We start from the raw sequence: 19,560 nt of genomic DNA, 5'->3' as shown, positions 1-19,560 counted from the left end.
CATTTCTAAATACCAGTGTCTCCTTCAGAATTCAAAGACCTGTACCCTGTACCTGTCCTGGCACCTTCTAGAACTCACCTGAACCTGTACTGATTCCTCTTCAGACCTCACCATAGCTCTTCAATGTGTGCTGACTGGCTGAGCCCTGACACAGCCCACAATTTATTGCCATGTCCTGCCTGATCCCAACACATGAAGGTGCCCTAAGACCTACCTCAACAGGTGGGGCCTCACCACTTTACATACCTCTACCAGACTGGACTCTTCCAATCTTACCTCAGAGCCAATGCAATATCCCTAGGTCTGTCCTGACTCCTCTGCCTCACCTGAGACACCCTAACTCCAGAAACTTCACCTGTCCCTGTTCTAGGCTCCTCAGATGTCAAAATCTCAATTCAGCAATATATACTGTTAGTGAACCAGGCCACTGTCTGCACTGGCCCAGGAGGCCTCCGCTGTGCCTTGCCACTCAGGTCTGACTAGCCAGCCCCAGCCTCATGTTCCTGTGCCCAAGTGTCATTCCTAGGCCTTATTGAGAGACATAGTCCTTTCCCTAAGCCACATCCAACTCATGTCTACATGTTGAGCAGTTATGGGCACTGAAAACCCAGCCTGAGACACAATGCTGCTCTGCTGGGCTCCCTGGCTAGCAGGAGCACCCACATGTCCCTGACCACCACTTGCTCTGGCTCCAGATCCCGGGGAGGAAGTCAAAGGTGCCTCCTCTCCTTTGTCAGGCATGCAGCATTTGTTAGATGCTGCAGTCTCTTCACTGGGCTTCCTCATCTGAGCCACTGGGTGCAGAAAATGATTTGAGTGACTTCTCGGTTCTTCCAAGTATGGTACATAACTAGTTCCATTGTAGAAAGAAGTTAATGCATTAAACACAATAGATGCCTTAGGGCTTAATTCTCTCCCAGACTCCTAGGCTTTTAGAGGTTTCAAAGGTTAAATTTGTGAACACTGCCAAGGTAGCAAAGAGCTACCAGTCTAACAGCCTGGAAACAGCCCCAGTGGGATCAAGCCCTGTTTAGTACGCCTGCCAGGGGCATGCCTACTGCACTCACAGCACCCATACCCTGCACTTGTATCCTGGAACCCCAAGCCTTGCCTGCATTCCACAGCCAGAGCCCTTCGCACAGCACTGCTGCTCTCAGCCAAGCTGCCAGGACAGCTCCTGCCCACTGCTTGGTACCAGCTGTGGCTCTAGCAGAGATAGTCCATGGGACCACTAGAGACGCCTACAGCTCTGCCACTCAGTCTAGGTTTGCTCTGCAGGCTGCCCAGCCAGGCCTTACCCAGGCCCCGAGCCTGGGGCCTTCCCTCTTTGCCACCCCCCAGCTGCTCCTGCAGCATCTTTCCAGGCCTGCCTGGTCACATCCCCTGCCTCTTGGCCTTCTCAGATTGTGGCTGCAGTTCCTGGGAAAGGTCATCACTGAGAATAACTCACAACCTGAGCTTCCTGAGGCAGACAGGGGTAGCTCCAGTTACCCCCTAGTGGGTGCTGCTGGCAGGCACCCAGGGGAGTGTCACCCTGGCTGCGCAAGCTTGGCCCACCCTCAGAGGAAGTGGAGCCCTCATCCTGATGGCTATTCCTGCCCCACAAGCCTCTCTGAGGGCCCATTGGCTTTTCTCAAACCAGGCATGCAGCAGGTGCTCAATAAGTGTTGCTCTGACTCCATGGGACCCTCAACTGTGGCTCACCACTCATGACATAGCAAAGGTCAAATAATAAACCCAGGAAGGAAGTGCCTTTACTTACATCCCAGAACTCGAACATGTTCTGAGGGTCAATTCCAAACTCCTTCACTTTGGTCTAAAATGGGCAAGTGGAGAGGGAGAGAAAAAAGCATGTATTAGCTGGGCAAGAACAGGAACTCCAGGATACATGGGGTTGTGCAGTCCGAGCCATGGGAGCACCCCCACCTTCTGCAGAACCCCAAATGGGACAGGGCTGCAAAATCCCAAGAGTCCAGGATGGGGACAAAGAACTGCCACCCTCAGAGCTGGACATCAGGCCAACTCGAATCCAGCACACCGGTGGCTTAGGATCTGGGAGGCCTTCCTGCTGAGGGGACTGCACACCGAGTACGAGGCCCTGGCCCACACACTGCTCAGGCAAGACCCACCAACATGCCTGTCAGGGTACCAGAGAGTGACCCCCAGGATATCTTGGAAACTGAACCTAAGATTGGAACCTGAGCCCTGATAAGGGCTAACTCCCAGGCCAGGTGCCACACTGTCAGGACACCTGCCCAGCCCTTCCAAAATCTGGGTTGGTGACTCTGTCCTAGGAAGCCTCCGGGGGATGAGCAATCCTATTCCTTAGGTGGTCCAGTCCGCCAGGCAAAGATGCCCCACTAGGCAGTGTGAGTTCTGCCTGAAGGAGCCAGACAGTGGTACTATTGTTATCCAGCCTAAAGGATAGCCTATTTTCTGCCCCTATAGGCAGGTCAGCAATGGAGGCAGGAAGGAGTGGAAGGGGTGGGAAGAAGCAGGCAGGAAGATGGGTGTGGTTCCAACTCTGACACAACCCAGCACAAAGCCCACCACACAGCAGGTGTTCACAAGGTTTACCAGGGTTGTTACACCTTGAGTCCCACCCTTCCCTCGCTGGCCCACCCCCACGCTACCTTGCACAACTTTGGGCCAGGCAGATTGTGAGACCTGGCAGACAGGTGACCCACATTCTAATCCCAGCAATCACTGGGCAAAAAGTCACACCCTTTCATTAGGGCCAACATCCTTATATAAGAAATGAGATGCAACCCTCATCCCTAGCTAGCATTCGCATTTGGGGAGAGGCTGGTGGTAGGGTAGCAGAGGCCAAGGGAGACCATGTGTATGAAGTGCTATTAGGCCTGGGAGCTACATGGAGTTGACACAATCTCACTGACTGTAAAACCCTCATTGGAGCTGCAGAGACTTGATGGGAAAATGCAGAAAAGACAAGGAGAGTCTGTAGCTCACATCCCTCATAAGCAACTAACCCTCATATCCCGTGAGCTGAGCAAAGATTCCTGAACCTGTGAACCACATCTCAAGCACATGTATTCTGAAAAGCTATGACCTGCGTGGCCTGGGCCCTTCCTGGGAGGTAGTCTGGAGGCCCACATGGGCACTTACCGTGTTGGTAGACAGGGCAACAAAGTGCTTCGCAACAGCAGAAGGCTACAAGAGACAGCACCAAGTTACACTGAGCCCATCCCAAGGGGCCACCCAAGGGGGGGGACATTCCCATCTCTTGAGACACCAAGGTCCTTGGTTCTGAGGCAATTGGAGGAGCCCTACCTCAAGGTCAAGAAAACAGAGGGGCCGGAGGCCAGCTGGTCCATCTTACCACACCAGCATACAAGGCCCAGGAATGGCCCTCCCCATAAAGTGGGTGTAGCCAGGAATAGAGATGATCCAGCCCCAGCCAATTAGATCAAGTTCTGCCATGTTTGGTGTGTCTGGGGCTGACAACACCAAACATCTTAACCAGAAAAGTAAGGCAAAAGAGGCCGTCTCCTGTTACACAAAGAGGGCTATAGGGTTAGGCTCAGCCACTCATGTAGATGGGCAACACTTCTCCACCCCCCACCCCCTGCCACCTGTCCTTCCTGGCCTACACACTGCTCACCACCCACCCACCACTCACATCCTTGGCCGACTGGAGAAGCCAATCCTTCGCCGTCTCTGCATTTGTGATGGTCTCCTGTGTGGTAAAAGTCTGCAGCCAGAGAATATAGCAGTTGGTCCCAAGCTCAGGGTCTGTGCAGCCTTGAGCCAGGGCTTAGCAGCACAGGCTATGTATGTGCCCAGTTGTCACAAGGGGCAATGAATGACACCACATAATTTCTACCTACAAGTCCACAAAGCCAGGATGAGTGGCTGTGTCTGGGGCTAAAACGGGCCTGGAAGTAGCAGTCTCACCCTGTGATTCCAGGACTTCACAACCAGAGGGAGGGGAACCCTAGTAAGAGCCACAACCCACCCCTCTTTTCCCGATCTCTGCCATAGCTCAAAGTCCAGAGCATCTCCCATGAGAGGGGCTGCAGCCATGCCTGGACCTCCCTTCAGCCCAGGCTAGGCTGTATCTTAGAATTCAGATAGAATTTTTAATGTTTTATGAGCATTATCAAGACTAAATAGGGCATAAATGACAGCAACAAAACGCTTACATTATCTGAGCCTGGCTCTGGGATTAGAAAGGAACAGATACTAGGTAAAGATCTTTAAGGATGAGAACAGTCCCAGGCTGAGCAGAGATCCACAAAGTGAGGAAGTATGGCTTGAAGACCAGGATTCAAATTGATCAGTCCACCTTTCATCAGGTAAATAGTGCTTGGCCCCAGACAAGGAACAGTCTGAGGGCAGCTGTGCTGACCCGATCCACAAAGCATAGTTCAGTCAGAAGTGGTGGGGAGGGTCCGATGTACTGCCTCCACCCCAATACACACAGGAGAGCCAGGCTGCCTTTGAGGCCCATACCTTGGAAGCGATGATGAACAGGGAGGACTCAGGGTTCAGGCTGGCCAGGGTTTTGGCAATGTGGGTCCCATCAATGTTGGACACAAACCAGACCCGAGGGCCTCCCGAAGAGTATGGCTTAAGGGCTTCAGTCACCATGAGGGGTCCCTGTGGGGAGATGCACCATTAGAAAACAAGATTCCAGGGCCAAAAGGTGGGGAGAGCCAGGGCCCATCACTGGGAAAACTAAGGCTTTAGATGGGACTCCTCACCCCATGCCAAGACTATCCTCTCCTTACCAGGTCAGAGCCACCGATGCCGATGTTAATGACGTCTGTGATTGGCTTGCCTGAGTACCCCTTCCAGTCACTGCTCCGGACACGCTGGTACAGAACAAGAAATGTGATCAGCCCAAACCTCTGAGGATAAGCTGCTGCTTAAAAATATCAATACTTTGGCATTGTTACACCTCAGTCCTACCCTTTAGACCCTCACAGGGACCTATTGAGTGGGAAATCTCTGCAACACCCACCCCCAACTATTTCATCATTAGGAAAGTGGGATGACATCCCCACCTCACAGTAACATTATCAGAATTTATAAAACAAGGGCGAACTCTCAGCAGAACCCAATACACCAGAGACCAAGAGATGTGAAATGCCAATTACTGTGACTAGTCTGTACTGAAAAAAGGAGTATCAGACAGGCAGCCAACCTCCAAATGGACCCCAGTGATTCTTGCCTCCTGGTATTCACACACCAGCATAGACCCCCATGCTGAACAGAGTTGACCTGTGCACCCATCAAAATACTGTGAACATGATGAAGCATGACTTCAAAAGCTGGGGTATAAAAGGCCTTGTAGGTTCAGCTTTGTTCTCTTGTATCACTCACTTTTGGTGAAGTCACCTACTATATTGTACAAACACAGAGAACATCACACGAAGAAACCCATGTGGTAAGGAACTGAGGTGTTCTTCCAACAGCCAGGGCCAATTCACCATCCATGAACGGAAACCACATTGGAAGAAGATCCTCCAGAACTCGCAAAACATTCAGATAAGTGCAGTCTTGGCAAACATCTTGATGACAACCTCAAGAGAGATCCCAAAACCAAGACCAACCAGGTAAGCTAAGCCACTTTGATGTTTCTGACCTATACAAACTATGTGAAACTTCTGACCAAGATGGAGGCGTATTAGACACGCTTCACCTCCTTGCACAACAATAAGAAGAAATATAACTACCTCAAAACTAAAAACAACCAGAACTACCAGAAAACTGAACTGCATGGAAGTCCAACAGACAAAGATATAAAGAAGCAATACTCATCCAGACAGGTAGGAGGTGGGGAGAAGGGGAAGAGAGGATGTGGTGTGGCAGTGGTGGCAGCAAGAGCAGCTTAGGCAGTGGCTGGGGCCAACCAGTGGAAAGAGCATTCAAACAGTATGAAAGTCGGGAGGGACACCTGGGGAGCGATCCCAGCCCCACACCAGACTGTGGAGCTCATAGTTCCAGCGCCAGGGAAATTAAAGCCTCATGGCTTCTGGCAGTGAAAACCAGAGGGAGTTGGTGTTGCAGAAGAAACTGCTGGTCTCTCAGCAGAGTCCATTTGTTTAGAGGGCCCCCACGGTCCTAGAACACCCACAAACCCACCCACCCTGGGAACTACAATCAGGCCAACAGCTAGAGCGGCACCAGTCCCACATGGGAACAGGGAGAAGTGCCTGGAAAAGGGGTGAGTGCTAACCAAATGGCATTGGTCCCTCTCTGATCCCTCCCCCATATTCAGCACCACAACGTGGTGTAACGGGTTGCCCCACAGTGATGAATACCTAAGGCTCCACCCTTACAACATAACAGATGCAACAGCTCTACCTAAGACACAGAGGCAAACAGAGGAGGCTGTCAAGTTGAGGAGACAGAGAAGTATGGCCCAAAAGAGGGAGCAGATTAAGGTTCCAGTAGGAGAACAAATCGACAAGGAGATAGCCAACCTAACAAATGAAGTTTTCAAAACACTGGTGATGATGATTCTCACAGACTTGACAGATATGCTTCAGTATGGCCAACGCACAGGGAAGAAGTGAAGGCTAAGCTAAGTGAAACAAAGGAAAATCCACATTTAACCAATGGTGAAGGGAAGGAAACCAGAGTTCACATCAATGATTTGGAACATAAGGAAGAAACAGTCAACTAGTACAGATTAAGAAACAAGAACTGAAAAATGCGAGGAGAGGCTTAGGAACCTCTGGGACAACTTTAAACGTGCCAACATCCAAATCACAGTGGTGCCAGAAGAAGAGCAAAAGCATGAAATTGAAAACCTATGTGAAAAAATAATGAAGGAGTACTTTCCTAATTTGGTGAAGGAAACAGACATACAAGTCAAGGAAGCACAGAGAGTACCAAACAAGCTAGGCCTAAGGAGGACCACACCAAGACACGTCATAATGAAAATGCCAAAGGTTAAAGATAAAGAGAGAATCTTAAAAGCAGTAAGAGAAGAGTTACCTATGAAGGGGTGCCTATAAGACTATCAGCTGAGAAGGAAACCTAAAATATTCCCCTCAGTCCAAACTAAGTATAGTGAGCAAAAGGGCTTTGGACAGGTGTGATGTGCCTTGCACACCTTCCTCCAAAGAAGCCCTTTTTTTGCCTAATGTGGGACATTGAAAAATTAACCCGTGCCTTTTGTCATCTAGTGGTTATGGTTTTAATGATGCCTTCTAATCCTGTTGCCATATCTGTTGCCCCCAGAATACAACAAGGATGCCAGCTTGTTAAACCGAGCTAGTTGTTGCCCAGGGACAGCCAACTGACCTGGACTCTGCAAGATCCTTTCCCATGTGGGAAGGCCACCCTCCCCTCCACACCCACACTCTTATTAGGGATTTCTGGACCCAAGGGTAGGTGGGACGATGACCATGTCCAGCTTGAAGCACCTAGAGAGCACGAGACCTTTGCCCATTGTCCTTTATAAGATTATAAAGGGTCTTAAGTCTAAGAGAGGGGAATTGTTACAGAGCAGGGGTCCCCCCCAAAAAATATAAGAAAAAAAGATTATTGGCTGATTTCTGAAAAGAAACTTTGCAGGCAAGAAGGGACTGGCAAGAAGTATTCAAAGTGATGAAAAGCAAGGACCTACAACCAAGATTACTCTATCCAGCAAAGCTATCATTTAGAATGGAAGGGAAGATAAAGTGCTTCCCAGACAAGGTGAAGCTAAAGGGGTTCATCTCACCAAGCCCTTATTATATGAAACATTAAAGGGACCTATTTAAGAAAAAGACTGAAACTATGAACAATAAAATGACAACAGACTCACAACTGCCAACAACTGAATCTAAAAAACAAACTAAGCAAACAACTAGAACAGGAGCAGAATCACAGACATTGAGACCATATGGAGGGTTATCAGCAGGGAGGGGGAGAATGGGGGGAAAGATACAAGGATTAAGGAGCATAATTGGTAGGGACAAAATAGATGGGGGGATGTTAAGAATAGTAAAGGAAAGGGAAAAGCCAAAGAACTTATCTGCACAATCCATGGACATGAACTAAGGGGAGGAATTGCTGGGGGGAAGTGGGTACTAGGTTGAGTGGGCAAAGGGAAAAAAAACTGGGACAACTATAACAGCATAATCAATAAAATATACTTTAAAAAAGAAAGAAAAAATAATAAACTCTGTAAGATGAATGTTTACTGATGTTTTAAGCCAAGGCTGGGTGTAATTTGTTATAAAATGATAAATAACTAAAATGCAGACTTTGATACCAGAAACCCCTACCAAAGTAGAATACTGTCATAACAAAAACCAAAAATTTGTGGCCAAAAGCTAAAAGAACCTTGAGGAGAGTTAGGGAAATACAAAAACAAAAAACAAACAAACAAAAAAAACACTGGAGGAGACTGTTAGCAGAAATTTGATAGTCCTCAAACAGGCTGCTTATGTGGATTTGAAGAAAAGGAAGGAAAACATTATTGGAAATTGGAGGGAAAAGAATCCTTGTTATGTAGTGACAGAAATTTTAACAAGACTGTTGCCTGCATTAACAGGAAAATTAAAAGATAAACCTATTTACAATCTGGATGATATTGCTACAGGGATTTTCACTGTATTAAAGGAACTACCTGGATTTTTGGTGCTTACAGTAAAAATACAAGAGGAGAGAAACAAGATAAAGGAAAAACTTTTAAACAAAAAGCCAGGGAGTGTTGGGTTGAAAATTCCCAGCCTCTGCAGAAAGCAAGTGATGCCAAAATTAAGAGGTGGCTTCTTGGCAAAGACCAAATGCAGGGCACCATCACAAAAGCACAGTATAAAGACAAAACTGAAAATATAACTGTAAACCCTTTGTTAAGACCTCAGAAAAAGCTATGGCTATAACATGGAGAACAATTTGGTCAAAGATAAGGCTTCTAAGAAGCTCAAGAATACTGTCAGTGTGATCTCAAGAAGAGGACTTATCTTGAAGAACTTTGAGTATTGCTTTTGTCTAATGAAGTGAACCCCTAGTAAGTTTCACAGGAGACCCACAAAGTTTTCAAGATAACTGAATTGTCAGAAACACCACCAACTTGGACTAAAAGGGCCAGATTGTACAAAGGGGAAAAAAAGTCTTTAGATACCCACATTTCTTTCTTTCTTTTTTTTTTTTAAATTTATTTATTTGTTAGTTTTGTTTATTTATTTATTTATTTTTAGAGAGAGGGCAAAGGAGAAAGAGAGAGAGAGAAACATCACTGTGTGGTTGCCTCTCACTTGCGCCCCCAACTGAGGACCTGACATGCAACCTAGTAATGTGCCCTGACTGGGAATCAAACCAGCGACACTTGGTCGACGCTCAATCCACTGAGCCACAGCAGCCAGGGCTTTAGATACCCACATTTCTACAGGCAATAAGCAGGCTGAGAAAATTGTGCAGTTGCAAACAAAGCACTTTTCATGTAAAAGTGATAAATAAAGGCAAAGCCAAAATTCCTAAAGAATGATTCCCAAGCTTTGAGTACTAACCAAGTAACTGCCAACATGTGTCCTGCTAGATTTCAAAATTGCTTTGGTCCAATGGCTCCTGTGTGCCTCCCTTTTGCGCCCTCTCTCTCTCTCTCCTTTTTTTAAAAAGATTTTATTTATTTATTTATATTTTTATTTTTAGATAGATGGGAAGGGAAGGAGACACAGAGAGAAACATCAACATGTGAGAGAAATTGGTTGTCTTTCACCTGACCTGGCCCACAACCCAGGCATGTGCCCTGGTGGGGATTTGAACCAGCAACCTTTTGGTTCACAGGCCAGGCACAATCCACTGAGCCACATAAGCCAGGGCTTTCCCCTCTTTTTGAAAAGGAATTGTCTTATCAGTTATCCTATGCTTATTTCATCATTGTATTTTGGGAGTGTGAAGGGGTAAATAACTTATCTCTTTAATTCCCATGTCTCAGATCAAAAGGAGCTGTATTTATGCTGTATTAAAAAACATTCAGGTATTACTATACCTGTATCTAATTTATGTATGTATGTATTTTTGTATATTTTATTGATTATACTGTTATAGTCATCCCAATTTCTTTTCCCTTTGCTCCCCTCTGCCCAGCACCCCCCTATACCTAAGTTAAATGATGAGTTCTTGACTTCTAGCTAATACTGTAATGGGATATCACCTCAAAAGAAGGGGACTGAGGACATTTTGCATGCAGAAGGAACATGATGAATCAATGGGAGCCAGAGGGCAAAGTATGGTAGTCAACTTCCAAGATGGTTCCCAATGATCCTCACCTCCCCGAATTGCACTCATGTCCTTATATAGTCCCCTCCCACTCTCATCAGGGCTGACCTGTAAAACCAATAGGGTATTACAGAAATCAAAGTAATTTCTTTTTTTTTTTTTAATTGTTTAAAAGATTTTATTTACCTATTTTTAGAGAGCTGGGGGAGAGGGAGGGAGAAAGAGAAGGAGGGAAACATCAATGTGCGGTTACCTCTCTCATGCCCCCAACTGGGGACCTGGCCCACAACCCAGGCATGCGCCCGACAGGGAATCAATCTGGCAACCCTTTGGTTCGCAGGTTGGTGCTCAATCCACTGAGTCATACCAGCCAGGGCTCAAAGAGTGTAATTTCTGATGCCAGCTCATAAAAGACCTTGAGGCACTTCAGACCACTCACTCTGGGGAATATCAGCTGCCTTGTCATGAGAATTCTCAAAGAGCCTGTGGAGAGGTCCACCTGGTACGGAACTGAAGGCTCCCAAAAGCCAGCACTAACTGCAAGTGAGTCACTTGGAAACATATCCTGCAGGCCCCATCAAGACTTTAAATGAGTGTAACCTTGCCCTGGCTGGATATCTCAGTTGGTTGGAGCATCATCCCAATGTGCTAAGGTTGCAGTTTCGATCCCTGGTCAGGGCACATACAAGAATGAACTAATGAATGCATAATAAGTGGAACAACAATAACAACAACAAAAATCAATGTTTTTTTCTCCCTTCCTGTCTCTAAAATCAATAAAATCAATCAATCAATCAATTGATAAATGAGTGTAACCCTGGGCCAACATCTTAACTATGACTTCATGAAACCTGAGGCAGAACCAGCTAGCGGAGACACTGCAAATTCCTGATTCACAGATATGTTGGTTGTTGTTTTCAGCTGCTAAATTCTGGAGTAATTTGAAGACCCAGCAACTTTTATTTATGCTTTAAAAAGTAATTAACCTATGAAAAAATTTCTATCAGTACAGAAAGGGAATATGTTGAACATTTTCTCAACCTTCAATCTCACCATAAAGTTTTATTATAATAAAGCATCTCAGAGGGGAAAATGTGTATATCTTTAATAAAACTACACGCACCCTTTATTTGACCAGATGATGTTTTACAACACACACCAATTCTGTGGCTTCCTTTTTTAATTTTAGAGTACATCCTGAACAGATTGGCAGGTCAATGCAACTGTAGCTCCCTAATTCTTAATGATGCTTCCTAATTCCTATAGTATATGAACATACACTGATTTTACTGATCAGTCCCCTCTGATAAATTAGCTCATGTTGTTTTTGGTTTTTGCTATTACAATCAAGGTCATGGCAAACATCTTCATCCAATTTCAGTGAACTTTTAAGAGCATAGCCATGGGCAGTGTTCCTCACCACGGAATTGTTGCCATTCAGCAGCTTTTTTATACTATAAATACCCCATCAGTCTGAGTCAGGTACTCCAACAGCCTACTGTAAGGAAGGACTTTCCTAGAAACAGCTCCCCAGACAGCCAGTGGCGTACTCTCCACAAGGGATTCGTGAACTTTATTTCTTTATTTTTAGAGAGAGGAGAAGGGAGGGAGAAAGAGAGGGAGAGAAACATCTATCAGCTGTTTCTTGCACGACCCCAACTGAGGGCAGGGCCCACAAACCAGGCATGTGCCCTGACTGGGAATTGAATCAGCGACCTTTCACTTTGCAGGCTACATGCCCAACCCACTGAGCCACACCAGCCAGGGCCTGAGCACACAACAACTGATCAAACCTCTGAGCAGCAGGCTTCCCAGGCATATCAGCTCTGCCACTCAAGCAGATGGCTGGAAATGCTGTTCCCCACACTCAGGGGCCATCACACATACCAACCACTGTTAAGAAACATTCTGGAAACCAGATTCCCATCAAGATCCCCAGCCTTCCCCGCCCTGGGAAGTACTACTCATTTGATTACCAGGCTTCTAGGACTGATGCCCAGATCACCTCCTGCCATTTCAGGTCTCAAATGGCTCTTAGCCAAAGCAATCAGAATTTGACCAGCCACATGAGGGCCACTACTTTCAGGTACAAGCTGACCAGAGCCCAGATTATCACTCCCAGAGCACACATAACAAAGGTGTACACACCCACACAGACCAGCCCACAGACATCACCCTTGTATTCCAGGCTTGAGGACGTCTGCCACCCATTGAAGAATCACCCCTGGGAAAGACACTGAGGCAACATTGTTGATGTGGTAAAACCTCCAGCTGGTCTCTGACGATACACCCCTAAATCCCCACTCAGAAAAACGTTATGTGCATTAATGCTGACATAGGGATATCCCATACAGGTTTATAAGGACCAGTAAGCTGCAGAAAAGCAGGTAAAAATGAACCTGTGTGTGTACATGTGGGTATGTGTATATTTCAACAAGGAGGAGACAGGTGTATATTTACATGCAGAGGAAGCCTTTGGAGTTGTTGGGAGTGTTTTGAAAAAAAATTTAACACATTTATTTTATCTAGTTCTAGATGTGGCAATAAAGGCATATGACTAGAGATTACAGAAAGCACTCTCCCATCCAACAGGAACCTCCGTTTTCTTTTCAGTCTCGGCCATTGGCCAGTTTGTCCATGAGCCCACAGGGGTCTATAGTTCAGGAAGGAAGCTGCTCTGCTGCTGCCAGTGGTGGGTTTCTTCAGAACAGGTTCAGGGAAATTTGTGCCTTAGCAGAGCCCCCAAGGGCCAGCAATCACACAGACCGTCCCAACTCAGGCTGCATTGAGGGCTTGAGTCCTCTCCAAGGAGAGTGGAGGGGTGGCCCATCAGGGCCTCCAAATTCCCAAATATATGCACGCATTCAGCTAAAGCAGTTCTCAACCTGTGGGTCGCGACCCCTTTGGGGGTCGAACGACCCTTTCACAGGGGTCACCTAAGACCATCGGAAAACACATATATAATTACATATTGTTTTTGTGATTAATCACTATACTTTAGTTATGGTTGGGGGTCACCACCACATGAGGAACTGTATTAAAGGGTCGCGGCATTAGGAAGGTTGAGAACCACTGAGCGAAAGGCAAGTCCAGCCCAGCAGCTGCTTACCTGACAGAAAGACTTCATCTTTTCCAGGACCCTGTTGACCTCTGGCATCACATCCTTGCCATCCACCACAATGGGTGTGTTTGACCGGTTCCGTAAGGCCACGTGAAGCACTGCCCGATTCTGGGGACGAGAGTCAGAGTGAGAAGATCCCCACCCCAGGGCAGCTACATTCCCAGCTGGGCATAAAGCAGTGTGGCCCCGAGAGTTGGCTCAACCTCCTGAGGTCTCTGTCAGTTCCATGGTCTCATATTGAGAACCTACTATGTGCTTATGGAAATAGGGGCTACCCCAGGCCCCTGGTGGAAGATAAGATAGTGCTGCTCCCTTATGTCCTGCAGATGGTCACAAGGGGACAGAGACTGGAACCAGCCTAGAATAGGCCCCAGAGCCCCTAGGTTTTTAGTGTGAAAAGATAAGGGAAGAGGAACAGAGAGCAGAGGTGGAGAGTGGTGACAACACTGCTGATAAGCAATGGCTTCAGGGGACTAGAGATTGCAGGGGACTAGGGCTCCTTAAGCCTCACATCATTTCATCTTCCTGATCAAAGTACACAGTATTTGCTGGCATCTTTTGAAAAGTGCTCCCAGCCCCCTGAATATAAGGCAAAGCAGGCAACTCAAGCTTCTCTCACCAAGCAGCCCCATCACCCCAACGGCCAGAAACAAACTGGACCCTAAGTCTATGATCAGTGCCAGCAGCTGGCCTTGTGATGTGAGAGAAACAGTCTCATCAAGCTGAAGCCAGCAGAGGAGTCCTTGAGGGAAACAGATCTAAAGATACCAGGTAAGCAGGAAACAGATGATCTGGGGACTCCAGCCTAGGGAGAGAGGCTTGCTAAGGGGAAGGGCTTCATGCTATCCTGCCCCACCCAACTCCTCTCCCACATTCAACAGGCAAATGCACCCCTCCAGGAAGCCCTCCTTGACTGCAGTGTCTCTTAGCCTAAGTTAGCAGTGCAAGATTACAAAAAGAGATTTGTGTTTGAATCCTGACTCTGCCTCTTAGAGATATATCTTGGATAAGTGACTTGACCTCTGAGCCTCAGGTTTCTCACATGTAAAAGAAGATAATATTCTGAGGCCCAGCCTCTGAGTGCTCAGTGATTATTATGCCTCCAGGCTTCCAAAGCAATTCAGGAACAGGGCCCCCAAAGCCTGGCATTATCACTGTTTTTTATTGACTCCTACCACTGAGGAGATTGATCTTTTGACATAAGATTCTTCTTTTTACTAATAAAACTTGCAGCAAAGCTGCATGAGAGTTAAGTTCTCCAGATATGCCTTGAGAAGCCCTCTCCCTGCAGACTTGAGATGTACTTTCCCTAAGCAGATACCATGCTCTGGGAGCCATTCCTCGCTCACCAGATCCAGATCATCAGTCTTGGGGAAGACACACCCCAAGGCTGAGCAACTTGCTGGAGGAAGCAGACCTTCAGGTCCCTTGTTAAGCAAAAGCATTGCCTAAGAGGAGGGGTGAAGACACGGTGAAGCTAACGGTCACATGAACTTTAAAGAGAAGGAAGAGGCCCTGGAGAACCTGAGAAGTCTATTGCTCCCTCAGGCCTGCTCACCTCAGTGAAGTTGATCTTCTCGCCAGTGAACATGTGCTCCCGGGCAGCCTCCACACCCCTGGACTTGGCCTGTGAAGAAAAAACACTGAGGCCTGGTACCACCCACATTAGCCACCAAGAGTCCAAGCTCCGAAGCATAAGGCTTGGTGCGGCCCCAGGTGGGGCTGACAGATGGCTGCAGCCTGGTGTCCTCCCCCAGTGCCTGGGAAGGGTGTGCTCAGAACCTGAGCCCAGGCCAAGAGCTCGGAGCCCTGCATTGGCACACAGGCAGTCTCTGAGGTCCACTGAGAGAAGGAAGTAAAGATGCTCAAGGAAGTGGGGTTCCCAGGAACCCAGCCTGCCCATCCCACCATGGGACACAGGCCAAGTCTCCCACAGCAGAACATTACCAGGTCCACCAGCATCTGCATTACACCTTCCGTCACAAGGTTCTTGGAATAATCCACCAGAATACGCCCATGGTTGGTATTGAGTGTCAAGCTGTAGAAAGATGGCACCAGCTGTTGATCACCAGCCCAGGTTCCCCCTACCCCAGCCTGCTCCCTGACCAGAACTGCTTCCAGAAAAGAAAAAAAAAATCCTCCTTGTGCCACACCCAAACAGGCCTCAGCTGCCCAGCACACTGGTGGTGTCTGTCACCTGTCTGCTCACTAGGCTGAACTGCAGCAGCAGCAGAGTGAAAAGGGCCACCCTCCTAAGGAAGATGCTGTCTCTGGGTGAGGAGCCATTCCTCCACTAAAAATGAGCTGCAGGGTGGGAAGACAGAGAGCTAGGTGCACTCTCCCTCTCTAGTCCAGGGAGGGATCAGCCCCTCCCAGCACTTCCACTAGGCCACTCGGCTTACTCAGGGAAGGACCCAGATGACAGGGCTGGCCATCGGGGACTTCCAGATGGAGGCCCAGAACTCCTCTCCCTAAACACCTGCTCCAGAGCACGCTGGGCCCCATTCCCCCCCCCTGCCCAACCTCCACCCCCACCAAGATGTCCTCTAATGGACTCCTTTCCATTTCCTGGTCTTTCACAAGTCTCTGGACCTAGCCTCTTTGGCAGGAATCATGTCCCCACACCTCCACCATTCCACCAGGCTCCCCGCAATCCCCCCGGCCTGCCCTACCCTGACGGCACCCCGCAGATGGTCCCAAGCCCTCAGCTCTTCCCAGCCTGCTGCGTCAGCGAGGGCCCTCTCCTCACAACAGCTGAAGGAGTCCCTTCTCGCGAGGGCTGCAGGGTGGGGACAGGAGGAAGGTGAGGGGCATGTCCCCGTGCAGGGGGAGCCGCAGAGGGCCCACTTCTTATGACCAGTAGCCCCAGGACCACCGGCGAGTCCCCAGGAACCTGCTTCAAGGAGGCGTCAAGGACGAAGTGCGGCCCGAGTCCTGATCCGTGGCCTGGGAACCCCATGGACCACCCGTCTGGCCCCCGGCCCTTGCCCGGCACACCTCGAGCTTGTGTGCTGCGGCCCGGCGCGCCTGGATCCCTGCCTGCAAGCCCCGCTGGCCTGTGGCCCTGTGCGCACCTGAAATGATTGAAGCGTTCCTTGTCCCCTTCGAAAAGGCGGCGCAAGTTGAGGTCAGAGCCGTGCTCACGGTACCATTCCTGCAGCTTCTGGAACTGCGGATTCTTGGTGAGCGCGACCATGGCGAAGGGAGCTGGCTGCACAGGCTGGGACGTGAGCGGAGGCACAGGAAGGGCTGGTGAAGTAAAGCAAGCGGGGTCCAGGAGCAGCGGTCTTTATGGCGCAGGCGCCCGGCCCCTCCCCGCCTGCCAGGCCCCGCCCTCCGCGTCCACCGGATGTCCTTGCCAGCTTCCTGGCTCTGGGGCCTCTGCTGGCCTCTCCCTGCAGCAGGTTGGCCACTTGTGCTGCCCTTCTGTGACCTCTGCCTGGACGTGACTGAGGACCGAGGCCAAGCTCTCCGTGCGCAATCTGCTTCATTCGTTCATTCGTTCATTCGTTCATTCGTTCATTCGTTTAACACAACTCCGAACACTTTCTGTGTTACAGGGAGTGTTCCAGGTGCTGTGGCTATTAAGTGACATTTAAATAACTAAAATATATGGTACATCATATGCTGTGTTATTGAGAAAAGGAAAACTTGAACGGGTGCTAGGAATGGGGGTTGCAATTTTTAATGGAATGGTCAAGGGAAAATCACTAATGAGGTGTATTAGAGCAAAAGCCTCAAGAAGGCGAGAAAGCGGGCCAATAGGATATCTAGGGGAAAAGTGTTCAGGCAAATGGAAGAGCATCTGTAGAATTCCCAGGAACATGCTTAGATATTTCAGAAGCAGAAGGAGGCAAGTTGGCTGGAGTGGAGTGAAGGAGGGGAGAATGATAGTTGAGTCAGAGAGGGAAGGAAGGCAACAAGATTATACACACCTTGTAACTCATGAGAACTTGAGTTTTTATTCTGAGAGATGGGAAGCCATTGAAGGGTTCTCAGCAGAGGAGGGCTATCATCCCATTGTTTTACAACAGATCAGACCTACAATGCAACAGGAAAGGAAGAAAGAACAACAGGCAGGAGGCCACTGCAATAATGCTGGTCAAGGACAAAGGTGGCTTTGGACAAGATAGTAGGAGTTGGGAATGCTGTCCTGGACAGATTGTGAGTGAAGAATTGACAATTTCCTGGTGAGAGAGAGATAAACAATGGTCAAGGATGACATCCAGTTTTCTAACTGAATTCGTGGAAAATTGAATTGTTATTGCATCTCTCAGAGATGCAAGTTTTGGGGGAAAGATCATGATCTGTTTTTGGACATGTTGAATTTTTAAAATGTATTTGACAGCCCTGGCTGGTGTGGCTCAGTGGATTGAGTGCTGGCCTGCGAACCAAAGGTTGCTGTTTCAATTCCCAGTCAAGGCACATGCCTGGGTTGCAGGCCAGGCCGCCAGCTGAAGGCACATGAAAGGCAACCACACATTGATGTTTCTCCCCCTCTCTCCCTCCCTTCCCCTCTCTCTAAAAATAAATAAATACGGCCAAGATGGAGTCATAGACAGACATGCTGCATCTCGCTCCACAACTAAGAATGAATACAACTACCTCAAAACTAGAAACAACCAGAAATTCCAAAAAATCAAAATGCATGGAAGTCCAACAAACAAAGATATGAAGAAGTACTCATCCAGACAGGTAAGAGGGGCGGAGCTGGGACAGAGAGGATGTGGTGGTGGTGGAGGCAGCAGCGGCAATGGCAGGCTGACGGAAAGCATAGTTACACATTTTAAAAAGTCAGGAGGGACACCTGGGGAGCGTTCCCAGCTTCTCACCAGACCACACAGCCCATGGTCCCAGCGCAAGGGAAACTCAAGCCTCGTGGCTTCTGACTGTGCAAACCAAAGGGGGTTGGAGTGGAGGTAGAAAATGCCGGTCTCTCAGTGGATTATGCTTGTTTAAAGGGCCCCCACGGTCCTAGAACATCCACAGACCCACCCACTCTGGGAACGACGGCCAGAGCCACAGCTAGAGAGGCGCCAGTCCCATACAGAAGAGGAAGAAGTGCCTGGAAAAGGGGCGAGTGCTGGGCAAGTAGCATTGTTCTCTCTCAGACCCCTCCCCCACATACAGCGCCACAACATGGTGAAACAGGTCACCCTGTACTGATGAATCCCTAAGGCTCCGCCCCTTACAACATAACAGGAGCAACAGCTCTGCCTAAGACACAGAGTCAAACAAATACAGGAGCCTGTCAAGATGCGGAGACAGAGAAGTATGGCCCAAAAGGGGGAACGGATCAAGGTTCCAGTGGGAGAACTAAGCAATGAGGAGAGAGCCCACCTAACAGATGCAGAATTCAAAACACTGGTAATAAAGATGCTCACAGACTTGACAGATATGCTTGAGTACGCAAACGCATAAGGAAAGAAGTGAAGGCTATGCTAAGTGAAATGAAGGAAAATCCACATAAAACCAATGGTGAAGGGAAGAAAACCAGGGTTCAAATCAATGATTTGGAACATAAGGAAGAAAAAAAACAGTCAACCAGTACAGAATGAGGAAACAAGAATTGAAAAAAATGAGGAGAGGTTTGGGAACCTCTGGGACAACTTTAAACATGCCAAGATCTGAATCATGGGGGTGCCAAAGGAGAAGAGAAAGAGCAAGAAATTGAAAACTTATGTGAAAAAATAATGGAGGAAAACGTCCCAAATTTTGGGAGGGAAATAGACATACAAGTCCAGGAAGCACAGAGAGTCCCGGGCGAGCCGAACGCAGAGGGGACTACACCAAGACACATCATGATTAAAATGCCAAAGGTGAAAGATAAAGAGACAATCCTAAAAGCAGCGAGAAGCAGAGAGTTGCCTACAAAGGGGTGCCTATAAGACTATCAGCTGGTTTCTCAAAAGAAACTTTGCAGGCAAGAAGGAACTGGCAAGCAATATTCAATGTGATGAAAAGCAAGGACCCACAACCAAGATTATTCTATCCAGCAAAGCTATCATTTAGAATGGAAAGGCAGATGAAGTGCTTCCCAGACAAGGGAAAGCTAAAAGAGTTCATCATCACCAAGCCATTATTAAATGCAATGTCAAAAGGACTTACTTAAGAAAAAGAAGATCAAAACTATGAACAATAAAATGACAACAAACTCACAACTATCAACAACTGAATCTAAAAAATAAAAACAAAATCCAACTAAGCAAACCAGAATAGGAACAGAATCATAGATATGGGGATCATTTGGAAGGTTA

General features: G+C 48.0%; 1 protein-coding gene across 1 annotated transcript in view; it reads right to left on the bottom strand.

Moving 5' to 3' along the window:
* The window catches only part of GPI (glucose-6-phosphate isomerase), a 28,523-nt gene extending 11,911 nt beyond the window's left edge, over positions 1–16,612 (bottom strand). Inside the window, exons 1-9 of the mRNA XM_090261149.1 lie at positions 16,378–16,612; positions 15,251–15,341; positions 14,862–14,930; positions 13,292–13,411; positions 4,752–4,835; positions 4,474–4,620; positions 3,641–3,712; positions 3,127–3,171; positions 1,763–1,816 (exon numbers count right to left, since the gene is read on the bottom strand). Of these exons, the coding sequence (XP_090117275.1) occupies positions 1,763–1,816; positions 3,127–3,171; positions 3,641–3,712; positions 4,474–4,620; positions 4,752–4,835; positions 13,292–13,411; positions 14,862–14,930; positions 15,251–15,341; positions 16,378–16,499 (804 nt within the window). The 5' untranslated portion in view covers positions 16,500–16,612. The remainder of the gene's footprint in view (positions 1–1,762; positions 1,817–3,126; positions 3,172–3,640; positions 3,713–4,473; positions 4,621–4,751; positions 4,836–13,291; positions 13,412–14,861; positions 14,931–15,250; positions 15,342–16,377) is intronic.
* Positions 16,613–19,560: the final 2,948 nt, after the last annotated feature.

Source organism: Furipterus horrens, unplaced genomic scaffold (assembly GCF_987537825.1).
Source record: "Furipterus horrens unplaced genomic scaffold, mFurHor1.1.pri manual_scaffold_13, whole genome shotgun sequence".
NCBI lineage: Eukaryota > Metazoa > Chordata > Mammalia > Chiroptera > Furipteridae > Furipterus > Furipterus horrens.
This window is presented reverse-complemented; position numbering and strand designations above follow the sequence as displayed.